At 47.2% G+C, this 21826-nt stretch overlaps 1 protein-coding gene across 4 annotated transcripts in view; it reads right to left on the bottom strand.

Annotated features, from left to right (window-relative positions):
• TEX55 (testis expressed 55) overlaps positions 1-21826 on the bottom strand; it is a 543889-nt gene that overhangs the window by 303120 nt on the left and 218943 nt on the right. For all 4 annotated transcript variants that reach the window (XM_069635919.1, XM_069635920.1, XM_069635922.1 and 1 more), the window contains one exon: positions 6728-6796. In XM_069635919.1, the coding sequence (XP_069492020.1) occupies positions 6728-6796 (69 nt within the window). The remainder of the gene's footprint in view (positions 1-6727; positions 6797-21826) is intronic.

Raw genomic sequence — 21826 nt, 5'->3', positions numbered from 1 at the left:
TTTGCGTTCATGAGGTGTGTCATCACCCAGTCAAAATTGTTTGCACCATCAGTATTTGGGCCATAGGAGTTTACCAGGGCAATATCTTTCCCCTCTAGAATCCCACGTATCTTTGTCCGCTGAAATGAATTCGAACTTTGTCTTTTTGTTGATCAGGATAGCGACGCCCCTGGCAAAGGAAGAATACGATGAAAAATATCTGCGACAACCCCAATCTCGGGCCTAGCCATTTTCTGTGTTGGGGAGAAGGTGTGTCTCTTGTATCAGAGCCACGTCAATCTTGTGTCTCCTGAGGTACTGGGAGATTTTCTGTGTTTTGGTTGGCTGGTTGCCTCCTTTAATGTTCCACGTGGCTGGATTGAATGTGGCATGTTGTTCTTATCTTTGCGTCGATATTTCTCATTGTCGTTTGTGGATGTGATGATAAGTGGTAGCATTCTTTTGTCTGGAGTTTGTTGACGCTGGGGCACCTGTTTTTTCAGATGACATTTCTGAGCGGTGGCATGGGCGGCGGCGGGTGGTGGTTCCTTTCCTGCTGGATTCCCCTGAACAGTGTGTTTCTTCCCTCCCTCTCGCGGGCAACCCCCAACTTGCCCAACATTTTCCCCACCCTATTAACATAAGTTAAACTGAGGGCCGTGCCTGGGGCGCTAGGACCCACCAGGGGGCGGCAGCTCCCTTGTAAAGTGTGTAGTTTTCAATGTGATTGGATTGAAGTGGTTGGAAGGATTCTTATGTCATGGTGGGTTTGTTCTGGAGCGGTCTCTTCTTGGCGGGCGTGGTACGTTGTCAGGGGGTCTGCAGCCTATTCCATCCAAGAACGAGTTAGCTTCTTCCGGTGAGGTGAAGAATTGGGTCTTCCCTTCATGTTGGACTCTTAAGTTTGCTGGGAACAGCATGGAATATGACATTTGGTTGTGCATCAGCCATCTTTTGACTCCTGAGAAGGATCTCCTAAGAGATTGGACGGCTGGCGAGAAGTCGGGGAAAAGTTGGATGTTGTCGCTGTCGAATTGGAGGTCTTCCTTTTCTCTTGCCAGTCTGAGGATTGTGTCCCGGTCCTTGTAATTTAGGATTCTGGCAATAATCGGGCGAGGGGGAGCACCTGGGATGGGTCGGGTGGACAGGACCCTGTGTGCTCTCTCGATCACGAACAGTGGGGAGAGGGCTGTGGCTCTGAAGAGATCTAGACATAGTCTCTCAACAAAGTCTTCCATTTTCCCCAGGATCTGTCTCTCTCTCACCCCGACCAGCCTGATGTTATTGCGGCGCGAGCAACCTTCAAGGTCCTCATTTTTGGCGGTTACAGTTTTCATTTGGCTCTCCAATGAGGACACCCTGGCTGCGAGCGATGTGGATCCATCTTCCAGGTCGCAGACCCTTTGCTCCGCGGCATCCAGCCTGTCCCCATGCTTGTCGAGTCTGTGTTGTAGAAGGTCAACCTTCGACGATAATGTGTCCAGCTTGCTATCTAGGTTGCCTATTCCTACCTTCAGGTCGAGTAGGATCTCTCTAATGTCGACTGTTTGTGAGGGCTTGTCTTCCCGTTCCATTTCCATGCAGATGGCTTCTATTTGGTTACTTGATTTGGGGGTTTTGCACATCGCTGCGGGTTCGAAGTTTAATTTCCTCTGTGATTTATCTGTTGTTCCCATCTCTTTTTTTTGTTCCCCCCAAGTTCCCGTTTGGTAAGTGTTGGGAGTGAACTGAATGGCCGGAAGTGGTCTCTTGGGCTGGGTCAGGTGGGTGATTAGTTTGCTGGTCTCGTTAAAGTTGGTGGTGGGCAATTGGGTGCACTGGTGCCTTGCGTGGGAGTAGTAACTTCTTCTAAGAGCTCTGTTGGTTGCCGGTGTACACCCCCAAAGAGGGGGGCGAGGTTTCCAGGCTGTTAAGGTAAAATGTTGCAGCTCTTAGTGGTAGTTTCTCTGAGTAATTCTGTGTAGGTAAGCAATTCCTCAGGGCGGGAGATGGGTGCTATCTAGCCGCAGAGTTTGAGGCGTCCCAGGGTTGGTGCTGCAGTTGTTTGGTCGCGTTTCTGTGTGATCTTTGGCTTAGGGTTGGTCTAGGCGGGCGAGTTGTGAGCCCCCAATCTCGCCGAGTTTACAGATCTTCTGCGGTGTCCAGGTTCGTAGGGAGGAGGATTGTATGGTTAAGTGATCTGCTGTATGTTGTTTTAGCCGGTCGGCTGGGGTGGTGGTGCAAGGTCCCTAGTTGTTCCCGCCTTGTTGTCTGGTGATTCGGTAGGTATGTGGTTCACCTTGCGGTGCAAGCCAGGTTTTCCTGGCGTCCTTTAGTCCATTGGGTTGGTTAGAGTGGAAGGCGAATGGTTGGGTCTAATGGTGTCCAGGCTCTGACCGCTGTTCCCGATCACAGTGTTTTACTGGTTGCAAGATGGTGTCTTCAAGGAGGTGCAGGCCACAGTGCGAGTTGTCCGTTAGGGGTCAGGGTCCCTGGCCCGTTGGAGAAGGATGTTTCTGCAGGTCGGCAGTTGTTTTAGTGGTGATTTCTATGAGTTTGCGTGGTGTTTCAGGGTGGTAGAGAGGGTTTGCCAGTCCCTGGGGCTTAGGGTGTCACGTCTCGTTGTTGATAGGGTTGGTGCATAGAGCTTCCTCAAGCTCTTCTTCTTTTTGTGGTATAAGGAGACTCAAAGTAGTGTTTGGGCGCCTGCTTCTCCTGAAGCTCAGGCACAGGTCCCCTGTGTTGGGGACAGCTTGATCCGCTGGGTCTTCCTGTGGTTAATGGTTGGGTGCCCCGGGATGGGGGTGTGAGGCCTCCAGGTGTTCTCAGGCGATTGTTCAACGGCTTGGTGGGTAGGGTGGCCTGTCGGGGGAGCGCAGAGAAGGCTTCTAGTGGATTACGGGGCCTCTTGCGGTTTCACCCCGGGGGAGGCAGTGTCCAGCTTCTGTTGTTCTTTTGAAGCTCCTCCTCGATCGGCGGACCGCCCGGTTGTGTTGGGGAACGGTCTGCTGTGCGTGCCCAAGGGAGTGGGATCCCGCTCCGCCAGGAGGGGGCGGGTGCCGCCACAACGCTGCCGGTCTGCTCCCGCAGGGCGGTGAGCCCACTTTCCTTGTCAGGGATATTACATGGTTTGGAGGGGGCCGGGAGTCTGTGTGCTTTAGTCTTGGGGGACTATCGGCCCGGCATGGGCAGTGTCTTGGGGGGGTTGCCTCTGCGCTGTGTTGTGCCTTGCCTGGAAGGACCATGCAGGTAGGGACAGAAAAGGACGAGGGGATAGGGAGCACTTGGTTCGCTCACCTTTGCCGTGCGGGAATCCTGCTGTCGGGTTGGGCTTTCTGGCCTCACTCTCGCCTTCCTCTGCTGTCAGGTGCTCCAGACCACGCACGGGTGTGGGGGGGGGGTCCGGAGCTGATTGGGCTTGTTCGTGCTCCTCCACTCGGGGTCCGCCGCCGGGTTAGTCAGCCTCAGAGGGTGGCACGCCAGCCGGGGCCTTGCCAGGGCCGCAGGGAGGGTGAATCCCAAACCGCAGCACCGTCCGAGCCCGGCGCATAGTATCAGTTGAAGGGTACTGGTGGGGCTCAGGGCTTGCAGGCTGGCACTGGGTTCTGCCTCGTGGAGTTGCTGATTTCTCGTTCGGGATGGCGCCTGCGACAGCCCGATTGAGTGGCGCGGGCTCCGATGGGGGAGGGGCGAGCAGCCTTGCCCTGTGCTTGACTACGGACCACCGAAGTCGCTCTCGGCAGGAGGGAGCCTCCTTCGGCGCTGCTGCTGCTGCTGTCAGGGAAGCGGGTTGATGTTGGCACTTTGATCCCACTTCTTGTGGGTTACTGGCACTCCGGAACGTTATTTTTCCCAGGATTTATCGGGAGCTCTGTCGGAGCTCACAGAGAAGCCGCCATCATGGCTGGCTCTCTAGCGCCCTCTCGGGAAAGTCCCCCCTTAGCATAGGGCAAGTTAGGTCTTACACCATCCTGACATTTAAGTTATTAAAATTATTTCAGTTGAACATTGAATCTGTTGTGTGTGTCTTGCTTCATGATGCCTTCACAGAGCTCAGGCGGACGCCAGTGCCAGGCTTCCCGCTCTTCATGTAGCCGCACATGTATATTGGTACCTCTTTCCCACATCCAATGTCTATCAGTCTCCGTCGTGGCCAGGTCTCTTTCAGGTGGTCCCCAAGAGACATAAATTACCAGCATGCACTAGACTATGCAGACCCCTGAGATAAATGATGGTTCCTGGGAGGCAGAATCATCCAGAATACTACAAGTACCACAGTCGAACTCGGACTAACAGACAAGACCCGGCCTGGAACAGGAGGAATGGACTTTTTACCCAAATGGGAATAGTCTAGGCTTCTCCATTCTGTAGCCAAATGGGAGATCAGACTGCTCACTCATGCTTCAGAGGACCAGCGGAGCAACAGCGACACGGTAGAACCAGCAGAAAGCGACACAGTGCCACGGGAGACCAGGGAATCTTACTCCAGAATTGCCACGGTTTGCTCTCCTAGTCAATAGAGCAACAATCCTGCCGTAGCCAGAGCAACTCTAGCAACCGAAGACTGAGCTGAATGATGACCACGAAAAACCATCCAACATCTTTTGAAAATGTGTATTTATTTTCTAAGTTTACGGAAATCTGTGAGAGATTTCTTGCAAGGGAGTGCTGCAAACTCCAAGGCAGGTGGCTCCACGCTTGGAATCATGGATTCTCTTCTTCCGCTTCTAGGATATAAACGAACTCTGAGTAGATAGCAACACTCTCTCAGGTGGCAAAAGTGGGATACCAAAGCAGCAAGCTTGTGCAACCAGAATTGTTCAACCAGGAATGGTTGGACCTACGCTACCATCCAATGGGCCTCATTCCGACCGGGGCGCAAAGGGATACCGGGCACCGGTAAGGACACCGGTGCCACTAATCCCTTTGCGCCCTATTCCGAGGTCCCCCAACGGGACCCGTAAGGTACGTTTGGTCAGACCAAACATACCTTATGGTTCCCGTTAGGGGATCAGGGCGCAAATAACGGCCTTTGCATGCGCCGGGCCGTTATTTGCACCCTCCCCATTCCCATTGAGCCCTATGCAGGCTCAATGGGAATGGGGATTGCCATTTTCAATGGGGACTTACCGGTCCCACAAAGGTCGGAATAGACTGGTAAGTCCCCATTCAACTAGGGCGGACTCGGTACCGTTATTGGAGGCAGTCATGGTGCTAATAGCGCCATGACTACCTCCAATCTCGGAATGAGGCCCAATGTCTAGGGCAGGTCAGACCTGAAGAGTGGCTCACTGAATTCCAATCCAGCAATAAAGTTCATGCCTAAAATGCTCCCTTTTGCATTCAAAGAAAATGTCTCAGTGTTTTCCAGCACCCACGTATGGAGATCAGGATAGAGCCGGGGTAAACTTGAAAAATAAATAACAGAAGGCAGGTGTCCAAAATGCATTTTTGCAGCTATCACATGTTCCATCTAGCACAGAATGAGTCAACTAAAGGAGTGAGTTTGTCGATAAAGTACTACATGTTGTTGGCTTCTTCCAGAGATCCAGAATATACATCCAAACTGTATATAGCATGCTATAGTATCCCCACATTTCAAAAGTCAAACTAAATGCACAATAGGCTCTAAAATACTTGAGAGTGGTAAAGCAGATTTGGGAAAGATATGCGGGCATGCCATCCTGGTACAGTGTGTATGACATGCAAAAGCCCTTTGGACAATGGCAGTGCGTTTGTTCTTCTTATACGATTATTTGTAATTCTTGATTTTTGGTGAATTGCTTCTGTGTTGGTGGGGTGTATTTTCACATCGGTGTCAGACTTTGCAATAAAAAACCCATTATAACATGGAATTTCATTACGTAAAATATAATTGACGAGGCACTCCCCCATTGGCCAATTTCCAAGCTAAACGAGCCGGTATGGCTCGGAAATCTAATAATTGGCCCAAAGATTTGCCAATGAGTGGGATCCATGTGACTCCCCCCGCTGTCGCTGTGTACCGGGCTCCCGCTTATCACGGGTGTGCTGGTTCCCGCATGCACTGCTCCCCTCCACGCCTGGGCACTCCGGATCCCACCCTCCGGTCTCACTCCTTATCTCAATGTTCGCCGGGCAGCACTTGGCTGATGTGGCTCGGCCTTGGCTCTTCCTCCCCACCCCATCACCACCACCACTTGGTTTTGCAAGCCCCAACCTTCCTTTCTACATGCTCATGGCCCATCGATCCCTCAGGCAGGGCATATAAAGCTTATTGCTCCTTATTTATAATCCGTCATGAGGGCACTCAAGTTATTCACGCCCAATCTCACCCATGGAGATGTTGGGAGATAGATGCAGAAATAGGGTTTCCGCATCTTACTACCACATTTACCAATTTACCACAGTGCCGGGCCTGCCAGCGGAGCTTCCATGTGATATGCATTCACCAAAAGCAATAGAGGTACCACTAGCAGATCCGACACACAAGACAATCATGACCATGCTAATGACAGTGGAACTGTATCTGAGGTCTCTCTGGGGGGATTCTGTGCCCTTCAACAGCTGGCACAACCCCCCGAAAAATCCTTAGTGGGACCAAATGTGGTGGAGAAAAACTGAGGGCTCCTTAGACAATTGCTGCTCCACGTGCGTGAGTATGAGGTTGCGGAATTCCCTGGGGACACTACTGGAAGTGAGAATTGTATTGTCTATTTTAAAAGGCTCATGCTAATATTTAATTGCCCTTTCTTCACACCTCGTACTACAAATCCTGGGCCAAACTCACCTCTGGCTCCTCCAATGTTGCTGTAAAGCTGCCTGTGGGTGTTGGGTCCTTGGAAGGAAGATGTAGATCCTAAAATGAAGAAACAGCAACATCAGAAAGTCAAGCAATCAAACAGTACCACTTGAGTAGTTATTTACTCAAGGAGGGAAAAAGCTCATTTAACCGAGGCACACTGAATGCCAAACAAATCAATTTGGGGAAGAAAACAATCCGTTTTACAAAAATAATTTGCCAATTACCGGGGAAAGTACAAATACGCATTGGCAAAGCCAACAGTTTTGGCTTTTGTGTCAGCATGAGATTGATATTTGCCAGGAGGCACTGCCATAATGGTATTACCTAGCTCAAGGATCTGCACACTTTGCTCTCCAGGTGGTTTGGACTACAACTCCCAGCAGCCCCAGCCGGCATAGCCAATGGTTAGAGGTCATGAGAGTCCTAGTCGAAAACATCTGCAGAGCCAAAGGTTGCAGACACATGACTTCTTAACAGGAATAAGAGCAAGCAAGTGATGCAAGAACACACATTGGAGCTCATTTTGCTCCAAAGAGTAATTTGTCGGCCGGGGGCCGCTACGTGTAGTCATACACCAAGGCGGCTCCCCGCCGCTGAAGTTTGGTCATTTGCACGTCGGAGTGCAAATGTGCACGGCAAAAGGCGCCAGTGAAAATGATGGGGCATTTGTATGGCGCAGGGGAAGAGCAAGATGCATTCCACACTCTCAAACAAATGAATGCAAATGGGGAGTGGCATTAATGGAAGGTGTCAAAAGCTTTACGCACAGCTTTTATGCTTTCTATTAATATTGTGCTCCCAATGGAACACACGCTCTAGAGTGCTTATAAATGGAGTTGCTGAAGGCACACTTGGTTAAGACGTTTTTATTACACAAGGAGCTCATTAACAGTGGTAACTAATCCATTAACTCAAAGAGGACTGCTCTGAAAGAACACTGGCAGATTCTATAGAGCACACAGTTTGATGTAACTTCACGATAGAGCTAGTGCAAAGGGATCCCAGGTGTGTGTATGTCGGGGAGGAAGGACGCACACTGCAAGTTGGATTGGATGGGCCATATAACTTAATGCTGAGGTTTTTATATCACTGTTTGGCCCTCCCAGTCAAAATACGAGCTGCAGAATTGCACGTACTACAACAAAAAATGTTTTTCTTTATATGGTTGGGTAACAAGCCAAGGATCCCTAGATTGGTATTCCAGGGCAACAATAGGCAGGGATGCCTGGGTGCACTTGATAGATAGAGAGCAGTTTGGTCAAATTTGTAAGTGGGGCTATCTAGCATCTAAATGGATCTAGATTGAAAACGCTATGGCCTGGACCCCACTTTCCTTGCTCCCTTTCACAAATATCAAGAAGATGCGTCAGGATACTTGACTTCTAGCAGCACATGTCTGATTTATTGAACTGGGCCCTATATCCCCTGTGTTAGCTACACGTCTCTTATCACTGCTCATGGCCAGAGGCATTTTTCATCACTGGGCATACAGAGGATTTCGGCAACTATCACAGCTCTATAATGGGGGCCTCTCACTTTCTTTAGCGGAATGCAGAATGAAGTTTGGGGTGGATGAGGGTAAAAGGTTCCGTTATGCTCAGTTGCGCCATTGGCCTTCTCAAACAATGGTTAAAATATGTGGATCAAGAGTTGCGACTGCTTTGGAACTTTCATTAGAAGCTGGCATCACTGGCACTAGAGGTTCCACTCTTCACATGCTACTGGATAGAGGGTTCAATGGGACGAAGTGTTTAGGTATGATCGGAGGGGAAAATTACCTAGGTACTAAGATCAGTGGTGAAACCTAGGGTGAAATTTGGGTGCAGATTCATACCTCCTCAAGATGTGTTACAAATAGAGAGAGCATGTTTACATTATCCTTCTGGTGGTATCTGCCCCCGGTCAGGCTTAATAAAATGAATCCAACATATTCCCTTATGTGCTGGCGTGAATGCAGAGAGCGGGTTGACTATCTCCATATGTCGTTGACCTATCCCAAAGTTAGTGAGTTTTGGAAAGAAGAGTTGACGAGGATAAGGCCAATGCCATTACTGGATAACCCACGGCTTGTTCTCATGAGAGGTTCTGAGGAGGAGATGTATCTGCATACTGTCACTATGGCTACACCTATCACCCACCTCTTGATGGCAGACAAAATCGCCATTGCGAGATATCTCTACACTAGGTATGTGGTGGCGAAAGATGTGGGATACATTAGTGTCTGCTAAAATAACCACATTTACCCATGATCGTATCCACAATATCTAAACACATGGCTGCCTTTTGTACAGTATTGTCATAAGAATCCTTTATCTACATTTGTGGCATTGCTCTTCAGTAGTTATCCCTTAATCTGAAATCCAGCATTCTTTAACAAGAGGACTTTGACTTTTGAATATTATGTTGTGTATAGAATGGCTGAGGGACGTATTTAAGGGGGTATACGTTACATTTGTCATATCAATGGGGACTGTGCTTTTTTCATCGAGGGATGATCAAATGCAATGTACTTATTGTTTGAACCGCTTTGATTACGTGCCTCTTCTATCACAGCCACCAATGTTAAATGAAAGTTATTTTAGAAACCTGCCTGCTATCTCGAAGTTCCTAAATCTCTCTTCTTCTTTTGAAATCACTAGATAAGGACAGGATGGTGGGTCCCACACATAAGGATGGCTTCCAGCTCTGTGGTGAGACTTGGGGCTGGATATACACTCCACTTGGGTTGCCCTCTCTCGGGGTCTCACCCTCTAGCCATGTGCCCGGGATGGACTTGCTCCTTCTAACTGTTCTCAACTGTGTGATTGTGGCACCCTTGTGTGAGGACTGGCTGACTAAATTTGGGATTCCCTGGAATAGTTCAGGTCCCTTCTTTCTCTGGGTAGATTTGGGTGTGGTTTCTGCATGTGAGCGAGTGTGCATGTGCTGCTGCGGCTCCACTGGACTGCTTCTCCTCATTCCCTAATGGGGCAGGACCAGCTATGCTAGTTACAGAGTTGCCAGCTTTCTTGGAAGTGAAAGCCCTGTGCTTCGGGTTTTTGGTGACTGCGATTCTCCACATCCCATATGGTTTATTTTTTCAAGCTGTAGGGGCTGTGCCCTAAAAAGGACCCTTTCCCTAGTTTTGACTCTCCCCTACCCTGAGATGAGGACTAAGTAGGGTAATCAGGGCATACTTCCTTGGGAGTCACCTGGCCCTCCTAAGTCAACCAATTGGAGGTGCCTAGAGCGAGGCTGGGGACTTTGACACAGGAGGAAAGCAAGGAATTGAAGTTGTGGATGGTCAATCTTGAATTTGCTGTTAAATATGTAGCCTATTTCTTTCAGACACTCACTGGCAGAACAGATGAAAAGGGCATGTGTTGAATCTATTTCCGTAGAATTTGTACTGGTACGCGCATGACGTAGGCTACACCCAACAAATACTTTGTAGCTTCCAGTGAGATTGTGACACGTCACCCCAATGTGGGGAGGGCTGGGCTCCTGTGAAAGGCTGAGCTATGTACATTTCAATGGAAGCTGTTGTGGGAAGGCAGGAAAAGGAAATATAATTACAGAGAAGACTCTGTTCTACAGGAGAAAGGAGGTGGGGTGGCCAAGGTAGCACGTTGCACATAAAGAAGCATGCTGCCACTTTGGATTTAATATTTGCATCACTACTCTAAGTTATAGGACTTCCGACAGACTCAGGCCTCTCTGTATGGCAGAACGAGCGGGTAGAAACTTTATCAAAAAGTGTTACTGATTGGCTCTTAGTGGAGGGGTTGAGCATAGAATAAATCCCCTGTTAGGATTTAGCTATATATGGAGTTGTAACCTATAACTCTAGTGCATACTTGTTGAAGTTGATGACCAGTGCATTGGGTTAAATAAAAGTGTACAGAAGGAAGTTGTAAGAGGAGTGTAAAGAAACAGGTGTGATCTGTCTATAGAGCTAAATGTGAGAGCTACCATAAAAGTGTATACAGGAGGCTGGTGGTGAAACAAGGTAGAGTTGGATGCAGTATTCAGAAGGTGCCTGGAGGAATTATCAATAGATGTGGTGCAGTGAATCAAGAGGAGGCTGGAGGAAACATCAAGGGAGATGTGGAAGAGTGCATTTAGAAGGAGTCTGAAGAAGACATCATGGCAGAAGCAGAGGAGCGTGTTCAGAAGGAGGTCAGTGGCATCGGCATAGAGGTAATGGAATATGCTTAGGTGGAAGGGACTATCAGGAAGGGTGTTGAAGGAGAAGATCAGAGCAAATATACCCTAAGACAGAGGGGTGTGAATGGAGAATAGTGGAGGTATGAGCATGTGGTGAAGGATCGAGGCAGCAGAAGAGAGAGAGAGAAGGGAGAAGGTGGTGCAGGGAAGGTTCCCTAGGACCCACGATTGTTGCGACTCATCAAGGAGGTGGACAAGGTGGTGTGTTGGGTAGTAGAGGCAAGCCCCTATGACAGGGAGGTGGAGAAGGCATGCAAATCCAACCTGTAGAGAAACTTGGGGGGCCAGCCTCTTCTTGGAATATCTGGCGCTCACCCTTCTATCAGCCGGCCCTTACATGTGCTGTTGCCAGGGCCCAACAAGGGCTCAGAGAAACAGCCAAAGAGTCTCTCAGGAGTTGAGGACAAGAAACAGTGGACCCGAATCTACTGAATTAAGATCCAAGAAAGAAGTGGAGGTAGACTCAAACACCAAAGATACTCAGTATATGAAACTTGCAACATCACTGGGGTGGGGATCCCTGGATTGAGAGTTGTGAATACCAGAGACTTGTTGCTTAACCTTGAAGCATCCCAGGAAGGGATACCGGAATGTGGGTTTACAAAACCTGCACACTTATTGCTTAAACATAAAGAGTTTTACCCAAGCGAAACCACTTTGTTGATTACAAGAGTAAGTTACGAAAGGGGGCATCACTGAGGATCCAGGAAGTGTTTCCAAGGCATTTATTTATTTTGCCACCATTTTGTGATCATCATTAACAACTGTTTGGTGCTCATCCACCTCGGCTTTCTAACAATCACTAAGTCCTTTGTGTCTATATGTCTTCTTTTAATTTGGCTAACTTCTCTGTTCTTTTTTAATTTAACTCTTAATCTATCCACGCTCTTTTCCTGCCCCTTCTGCACCCTTTTTACATACTCTTGGCTTGTACCCAATCCTTGGGTCCACCCTTACCGTAACCACTATTTAGGGGTTTCTACAGAGTTTGCTCCAGTACCGCCATCATTAATAGTGGTAACAAGAGAAAGACACTTTGAAAAAACTGTTGGAAGTTTAATGCAAATGCTTTCTTATCAGAGAAATAAGTATGTAATGTCTTTTATAGGGTAATCTGAATCAGACTTCTGTTTCTTCTCATAAAAGCCTGTTGAGAAATCCACTCCATTTTGAAAAATATTTTGGTATTAACAACTTTCTCTTTCTCGCAATTTATATTTTCACTTTGTTACTTTGACTATCTTTTCCAGAATACGGCAAAAGAGCTTGCTTTCTATCCCCTCTGTAATCTCCCTCTCTCTATCTCTCTTCCTCTTTCTCACACTTCCTCTCACACTTCCTCTCTCCTAGATGTTTCTCTAAGGTCCTGCAGGACCTCTAACAGACTCTCAGATTCCTGCCATCGCCTATGCTCCGCGGTACAGCTGCCTCCTGGGAACTCTACCTCCCAGCCTCTTTGATCACTTGGCTCCACTGACTCCAAGTTTCAGAACTCCTGCAGCAAGAGTTGTTCCTAGTTTCCCAACTCTACTAGGGCCTAACCCAACGAAGGCCAGAGTGCCTCCCGATCACAACACTCTCTCGTTTTGTTGTTGTGGAGGCTCCCCTTTGTTTGTATGCTGCACTACAGAGATATTTCCCCCATGCCCTTTTGTGATGCAGGACCATATTCATACTAGCCCTAATACAGTAATCCATGAGATCTTTATTCCTGCTTTGTGCACATTGGACTCCCAATTGTATTCAAAGTATATACTGATGTTGGTATATCCTGTCAGTTTCATTTTACAGTAGTAAAACAGAGATGACAAGTATCCAGGTACACATCTTTTCTTGAACTATCCACATACACCACAGAGCTAATACTAGATGAATGGGGACCCTAAAGATTGTTCAAGCACTGTGAATGTCCTGTAAGGTGATCAATCTATGTGAATATTTGGAAACCCAAATCCAACCATTTACTGGAGAGAATGTTCCAGCCCATTTGTGTTCTTTTCCCGGCCCCCCATAAAAATGGGTCCAGCGCTTTATAGATTTCAGGCTTTAGGTGGAAAGGGACAAGATGGGGTGCGCTCGGATTTTTCAAAACAAATATCCAAAGACATCTCACTTATGTTAGCTTCAAACAACTCCTGATGTCTCCTTCCAACCCCTGTATATTTACTTTCTATCTTCCACATGTTCTCACTCCCCCACTCCTCCGCCTGGTTGTCTCCTTCAACCACCTCTTGGTATCTTTTTTCAGCCTCTCCCACATGTATCCGTCCTTTCTACCTGGTGTCCTCTCCCTCTTACCCCTCCTGATTATCTTCCCCAACCACCTCTTCCTTGACTCCTTTCACCAACTCCCTCAACTTTCCGCTGACTACTTCTGTGATGTTCCCTATCACCTTCCTTACAGCGGTCTTTGCTTTCTCCTGCCAACCTCCTCTACCTCGATACTCTCCCTGGTTGCCAGTTTCTTCTGCCCACACAGCTGGTCAACTGCCCCACTCTTATATGGGCCTAGATCCTCCCATTTGGCTGCCCCATGTGGTAATGCTGATTCCCGTCCCCATTTCCTGATTGCCAGAGCAAAATTGGGCTATTAGTTGACCATGATTGGTTTCACATGAGAGCAATTTTCATGTTATGTTAAAGGTACTTATATAGCGCACCGTCACAACGGAATTGTTCCCCAGGCGCTATCATATGCTAAAATGTAAGGATTGCCACTAACTTGGAACACATGTGTGCATTTGGAAGGCCGCTGAGCAGACCACCCTCAGTTGCCCTCCCTATCTGTCTGCCCACGACTGTGCTTTCTCAATGCCAGATGCCATCAGAATGCTGTCATGGGGTTTAACAGCATTAAGAAGGCCTTCAGTTGTTCTTTCCCATTTCAGCTGTCACTGGGTGTGGGGGGATAATTTCCCAGCTCAGTCGTGCATTAACCCACCCATCACACTTGAGGAACTCTTAAAGAGACAGGAGAGTTAAGTATATGCTGATCATCCCGATACCCAGCCTCAGTCTTGGGGTGGTCCGGGTCCAGAATCTCGCAGTGGATGACGGCACTCAGCCCCTGTGATAACCGTATGGAAAAATGTACTTACATAACTCCTGTTCTCCAGCATTGGTATTTTTCATAGATTTGCATGCAGTAAATATTCTGCGTCATCAGGCTGGGAATCATCAGTAACAGACAAGTTTATATTTAAACTGAAACTTCAATCACGTTAGTGCTCTAATATCATCATTTAAGGTCATACTGCCCACAGCCAATGGAAAGGGCTCACTTAGACGGGAGGTTGGTATGGGAATCTATGAAGGATAGCAATGCTGGAGATCAGGAGTTACAGGTAAGTAACATATTCCTTCTCCAGCATTGGATATTTGATAGATTCACCTGGAAACACCATTTGCTGAATAGGCACCTTATAAATCTTCAGTAAATAAATAAATAAAATATAACCATAATGGGCGGAGACAACCTCCTTGTAGCAAGCACTTACCATAAGAGACACCGACCTTATGCAAACAGGTTACGTAGAACTGCCTGGCCGACTCTGGACTCTGCTTCAGAATCCTTGTCGATGCAGTAGAATCTAGTAAAAGTGTGCACCAACCTCCAGGTCCCTGCCCTGCAGATGTGCAGCAGGGGAACTCCAGATAGGAAAGCCATAGTGGCGGGCTACCACTCTGGTCGAATGAGCCCTGGGTCTGCCAGGGAGAGGCCTGCAAGCTTGCTGATGACAGAAAGAAATGCTGGAAGAAATCCACCTGTCAATCGAAGGCTTGGAGAGGGATGTGCTAACAACAGAGGGACCAAACATCGCAAAGAGCTAAGAGATCTTTTTTTCAATGATTTGGTGTGAGGTACGTAGTATGTACGATGTCCAAGAAATGTAACAAACATTCTGCAGGGGACACAGGCGATCCCAAGAAAACAGGTAACATCACTGGCTAATGGAGATAGAATGTTGACGGCACCATGGGCACAAAAGATGGGTTAGTGCATAGAACCACCTTGGACTTTAGGTAGGGTGCCTTGCAAGAAAACAGCTGGATCTCGCCTACCCTTCGAGCCAGTATGATGGTGACTAAGAAGTCAGTCTTCCATGAGAGAAATTTGAGTGAGAGGAGGATCTCCACAACAACTGCTTTTACTATGTCTATTATCTCCATCTGACTCATGTCATACATGAGTGTGACATCTGCCAGTCATTTTTGAATAAAATGCTGTGAGACCACCACCGAAAGATAGTGGCATGGCTGGAGGACACCAGTGGGGACTCTAACTCGGCTTTAGTCCATAGTCCTGCCTCCCAGGGCAAGGCATACCAGCTCAGTGTACCACCTCCAGCAAGAGGTCCAGGTCACATGTAGAGGCTTCACAAAGCAGAAACAAGGCCCACGCTGTGACTCCCTCCACTGGTTCTTCTTTCTCACAGAAAAAAACAGTGCCTTCAACAGCTTCCCAGTCTGAGTCCATGTCCGTGTCAATGGAAAAATCACAGAGACCGTTAACGTCTTCCACCTAAGGCAAGTCTTCATCTTTTAGACATAAGTAGGGCCCCAAGAGCCTCATCCACGTCATCGCTGATGACCACGTCAACTACCATGATCTGTCGACGAGTGTTAGCAAATGCCTGACTCTGTCTTTGATGTCATTGATCACATGGTCGACGACTTCTATCCTATCTCTTTCAATTTCGATCAAGGCTATTCCAGCGACACCATCAGCTGCTCCACCGTCGACCCTATTGGTACAACGATCTTCAAACCTTATGCCAGGCCTGCAGACCCATTGACTGTTTTTTCTGATGAAAGCAAAGATGTGATTTGGAAAGAAAATCCCTCCAACCCCAAGCTGGACATGCCTCCTCCTAGAGCAACCCTAGCACACGTGTCTCCTCATAAGTCAATTCCCCCACCAGGGTTAGTGCCTCCACCAGCTCTGAGGGACGTCTCATTGGACATCCTAACCACTCTGCAAGCTCTACTAACTGAGCTGCTTCATCACAGGTTGCCCGACCCTGTAGTGCCTCAAACGCCTCAGCAACGCACAAGTGGCACAGCTGCTCCTCCTCATCCTACGAGATAACATCGCCCTCCAGTGCCAGTTCATCTAGCTGACAGAGTCAGATGATGATGCATCAGGAGATCAGTCCTCCACTCACACCACAAGCACAGACACTCATGGGTTTGATGACATCATCCCAACTGACGGCAAACCAGGTGAGATTCCTATAAGGGATTCTCCATCAGACGAAATTGGATCTTTCCACGCCCTGATGTCTAGGGTGACAAAAATGTTTGGGCTAGCCCCTGAAGAGCAAAAGAAGGACAACTTGCTTCTACAAGCGGCGGGAAGAACACAGGAAGTCTATCATAGCCCTACCACTGGTTCATGACATCCGGGAAGACGGGTTGTTGACTATGACCAACCCTTATTCTGCAACTCCCAAAAAGGAGAGGTTTGACCACAGTGCCGTTCCTACTCAAAATCCTTGATAAAATAGCGTACCAACAAATCCAACACTACCTTGAACATTATCACCTTCTAGGAGTCCGACAGTCAGGCTTCAGGCCTCAGCATGGAACTGAGACTGCACTCATAGATCTTAAGGCACAGATAGATGAGCTGAGAGATGAGGGTAAGACAGCATTACTGCTACTTCTTGATCTCTCAGCAGCATTCGATCTGTTCGACCATGAGATCCTCTGCAATCACTTACAATCAGCAGCCCACTTTTCCCAAGAGGCAACTGACTGGATCCAATCCTTTCTTAACAATCACACTATGCGAGTCTGACCCAACGCCCATCACCTGCAGCGTGCCTCATGGATCTTGTGTCTCCCCCACACTGTACAACATCTTCACAAAGCCCTTTTTCGATGATCTAGATGGTCTGGGTATCACCTACACTAATTATGCTGATGATACCCAGATCCTCATCCCGTTGAAGGGGGATTATGACGAGGATTTGGCCTTTGTAAACAGAGTGTACCTCATCATCCAGGCATGGATGGCTTCACATGGTCTATGCCTGAATGATGACAAAACAGAACTCCTCATCTTAGGTACCATACCCAACATTAATAAACTAGGCCAAAACTACTCCTCCTTTGTAATTGATAATAACAACATCACAGTAGCCAAGGAGGTCAAAACCCTTGACTTCTATTTAGATTCCACACTTACCTTGAAAAAACAAGTCAATGCCATGGCATCTGCCACATCCTATACATGCAAACATATTAGAGCAGCCAAACCTTTCCTCTAACCCTCTAACTGTATCACCCTAGCCAGAGCCTTGATCCTGTCCAAGCTGGACTATTGTAATGCTCTCTATGTAGGCAGCAACAAATACATCACAAACAAAATTCAAATCTTACAAAATAATGCTGTAAGAGCTGCCCTAAACATCCTGAAGAAAGCCAGCATCTCAGAGACTAGAAGATCTGTCAACTGGCTTTCAACGAAAGACAAAATATTCCTCAAATCTGTCTCTCTGACCCACAAATGTCTCCACCAAGCTGCCCCTCAATACTTGTTAACGAGATTTGCTAGCCCAATATCCTGTTGTCCTTCTAGAAAGGTCAACTCTAACCTCCTCCTAGTGCCAAGATTCAAACGCATCATGTCTGGCGGGAACAGCTTTCCGGTTAAAGCAGCACAATTCTGGAACTCCCTACCACCAACCCTCAGGGAAGACTTCCATAGACACAATTCAGGTCCAACACCATCCTCTGGCTCAAGGAACATGACACTTAACGTTCTCCCTTACTGCGCTATACCTTAAATACTGCAAATTATGTGTATCCGCCTATCATCTATGCTTAGTCACATTATATAACCTGTACATTTTGTGTATCTCCTTGTAATTATAACCTTTTGTTTTGGTTCTAACTGCTTCTGATGCTTCCAGTTATGTAACCCGAGCTGGACTACATCTATTGTGCCCCCTGTAGCCTAAGCTTTACGATCCTCTTGTTGCCTTGCGCTTGGGTTAGGTGCGCACTACAAATAAATAAACAAACAAACAAACAAAATACAGGGTCCTAGACACAGCACCCACATGATTATGGACACAGTCTACTCCTGACTTGGTGGTGTCAGCAGCGGCACACAATCACTCGCCCAATCCTCCTTCATCCTGCTCAGTCCCCCCAGACAAGGAGGAAAAGCGTGTAGATGCTTTTGGGAAGAAGATCATCATGACAGCTGCCACAACCATCAAGGCAGGCAATGACATGGCTCTCCTTGCCAGATACGACCTGAAGCTCTGGTTCCCCATACAATAAAATACACAAAGATTTTGCCCTCCTTCATGAAGGAGAAGCAGCCTCCGACCATGCAATATCTGTCTCCATGGGCAGAGCGGACACCGATCTTCAGCAGCTGGGAAAAGGCACAGTGCTTCGAAGACCAGGCTGGCTCAAAGCAAGCAATTTCCGGCCAGAGGTTCAGGCAAAGATGGTCGACATGCCATTCAATCGCATAGATCTGTTCGGTAAAAAGGTTGACGAAACACTGCAGACCATCAAGACCGACATGGACACATTGCAGCTGAGGGCCAGTCCTTTCGTTCAGGAAGGTCTTGTTTCACCAGAACTTACAGACTACCGGCCCTCCTACCAGTCGCCTTATTGCACAGTTCCATACTTAAACCCTGACTCGTTACAAAAGTAAGTCTCAAACTTACAGGGTACCCAGTGCTGACGCGGCTCCTCGCAAGCCATGGGTAAGTAGGCTTAGCAAACATGACCCGCCTCGTGCCCAACCCTCCCACTTTCACACCACAGTGGGAGGAAGATTGTCACATTTCTTACACGAGGGGTAGAAGATCACAGAAAAAATGGATGCCATCCCTCATCCAGGAGGTCCATACGCTGGAGTTCATAAAAAGACCACCAACAATTTGTCCAGTGCAGAAGTTAGAGAAACACAACCATCTGCTACTGCAGGAGGTTCATTCTCTCATGTCAGAAGATGAATATTTGCCTTTGGTGGAAGACTTTGACGGTCTCTGATTTTTCCATCGACACGTACATGAACATGGACTGAGAAGTCATTGAAGGCACTCTTGTTTTTTTGCGAGAAAGAAGATCCAGTGGAGGGAGTCACAGCGTGGGCCTTCTTTCTGCTTCGTGAAGCCTCATAATGTGACCTGGACCTCTTGCTGGAGGTGGTACGCTGAGCTAGCATTCCTTGCCTGAGAGAGGCACGACTATGTACAGAAGCCAAGGCAGGGCCCCCCCCCCTGGCATTAACGATCCATGCAACTAAAGTTTGGTGGCAGTCTTGCAGCATTTTATTCAAAAACGGCTGACAGATGTCGCACTCCTGGATGACGTGAGTCAGAGTGAGGCAGCAGACCCAGTAGAAACAGTTGTCGTGGAGATCCTCCACAAACACATTTTTCAGGCTGCATTGAGCACAGGCCTTAAACTCTTTCTCCTGGATTCAGGCATGATGTAGGCCTCAGCATCGGAGAGGAAAACGAGGAGGATAATCCGTTCACGTAGAAGCTGATGATAGGACCAGAACGACCCACCAGCTGTCACCGGAGCAAAGGAAAAACATTGCCACAGTGGAAGATTTATGTTGAAAAATGAAGAAAGCATCAACATCATTCGTGAGATTTTTCTGAGGACTCCCAACACGAAATGTGCGGTAAAAAAAAAAATGAAGATGGTGTCCATGGGTGGAGCTAAGGGATCCTTTTCCATTGGCTATGGGCAGTATGACCCAAAATCACTATACTGGATCACTAAAGTGACTGAAGTTTCAGTTTAAATCTAAATTGCTCTGTTATCAATGATTCCCAGCCTGATGACAGGAAATATTCACAGCATGCAAATCTATGAAAGATCAAGGACTACTAGAATGAAGCAAGGAAACCATGTTCTCCCCAGTGGCTGTGTCAAGTAAATACAATAGGCCATCTGCTTGTCTGACAGTGTCAGTGACATCTTCCGATTTTCAATGTAATCTGGACTGCATTTTCATCTAAGATTTGTCTAGTAAAATCTGTTGAATTAGTGTCCTATGTATTAAACGTAGATCCGGTTTGCATGCATGTATAAATGTACAGATTTTACAAAATCACAAAGCGAGCTGGGATGAAACAGTGCCCTGTTCAAGGATGGAACAACTCCATACCGAGTCGGGTTTGGGCAAGGTGAATATAATGGGCAATAATGATAGGAGATATGCTGGTTGGCGCTGTTGTAGTAAAAGCGATAGCTAAGGAAATATTTGAATAGGAGGGTCTTCAGCTATTTCCTAGAACTTTCTGGCTTGACTGAATATCACTTGAATTTTTAACTAATTCTTTAAAAAAAAACTTTTTCCTGTACGTTTTCATTGCAACATGCCTCTTCAACATAACTAACAATATGGCAGCACTCTTCTAGGCCCTTTGATACTGAGATTCATTGCAATGATCAATCAACATATTTTCTGTGTTTTCATTTTTCTTTGCTAAGAAACAAATTCCCTCATTAAGTGTTCATAGTCAACTCCCATCACTGGAAACCTTCACTCTGCCAATGTGCTGCAGTGTGGGGCCCAATTCTCATAGTGAGGGGTTTGCGTGTCAATCCCAAGGTGCTTTGCTTTTTTTCTCTCTTGTCTTAGGAGCTTAAGAATAAGGCTTCTTCCATGGATGCACAGGACAGCACATTGGTGCATGTGCTGGTACTGTCCCAGCCAGTAATGCCCGGAAAGCAGGGACATATTGTTTATATATTCGGCTTATAGTTAGTTAATAACATTTTACCAATCACAACACAAGCAACTTCTTTCCTTCATATCTTAGAGTGCCGCTATTTTTTCAAACAAATTCCAAGTATTTTACCAGTGCATGCAGCCACTTGACATTTCCCCCCGTAATTAGGGCGTCCCACCATCTCTCAACGTACAGTTCAAATTTTGGGTACAAATGGCGATAGAGGTAAAAGCTTCTCAAGTTCCGCAATCCCGGACAAAACAGAGTCAGATGTTGCAAAGACTCTATTTCTCCATTACATAGTCTACAGATTGTGTTGTTGGGGCAAATTCCGTATCTGTATAGTGTCGTTCTGTTGTGGAGGATGTTGAATCGGCATCTTAAGAACAAGTCTCGATGTATAGGGTTTAGTAATTTAGTCCGGTAGGATGGTATCACATTAAAGGATCCCATTATAGTTTTAGACATGGTGTGAGTCTTGGAGCCTGATCTTTCCATTTCAGTGATTCTCCAGTTGTCTGGCCACAGAATTCATTTCACATACGATGGGTTCTGACATAGAGTTTCGACAGTGACACCCAACTCAGATAGCATGGCGAGGTAGAATCTCTTCCACAGGTCCAGTGTCCAGTCTGCAGAAGTATTCGGTCTTGGAGAGAGAATGTCGAAATAAATCGGGTGATCCGATGCTTGTATCTTACTGAAGAGTAATATATATTTCCATTTTACTCTTACGTAAAGTGAAATGAGCCCAATCTCGTGTCGATAGTTCAGAAATTCCCAGTTAAGAGAGAAACTGATGGATGCGCCATCCAAGCCCTTTCTGAAACTGGTATATTTTCACTTGGCTGCCTGGGTGGAGGGTGCAGGTCTCTTAGCGGCAACCCAGTGGCGCTTTAGGAAAGGATTGGGAACCTTTGAACAAGTTCTCAATTTATTTATAATGATAGCCAATGACCATTCTCTTTATGGCATGCAGGTTTATCCGACATACATGGATCTTTCTGCTTCCTTGGACCAGGTGAACAGGGCAATGCTTTGGGGCTTTATTGGAGTCCAGGTGGCCTCACTTGGATATTTTAAATATTTTCTGAAGCTTATACATAAAGGGAATGTAGCTGGCATCCTCTCTAGGTTATCAAAGGGGTTAGACATG

The sequence above is a fragment of the Ambystoma mexicanum genome, chromosome 7p (genome assembly GCF_040938575.1).
Source record: "Ambystoma mexicanum isolate Mex_15411 chromosome 7p, UKY_AmexF1_1, whole genome shotgun sequence".
Classification (NCBI taxonomy): domain Eukaryota; kingdom Metazoa; phylum Chordata; class Amphibia; order Caudata; family Ambystomatidae; genus Ambystoma; species Ambystoma mexicanum.
The sequence above is the reverse complement of the archived record's forward strand: the minus strand, read 5'-3'. Positions and strand labels throughout refer to the sequence as shown.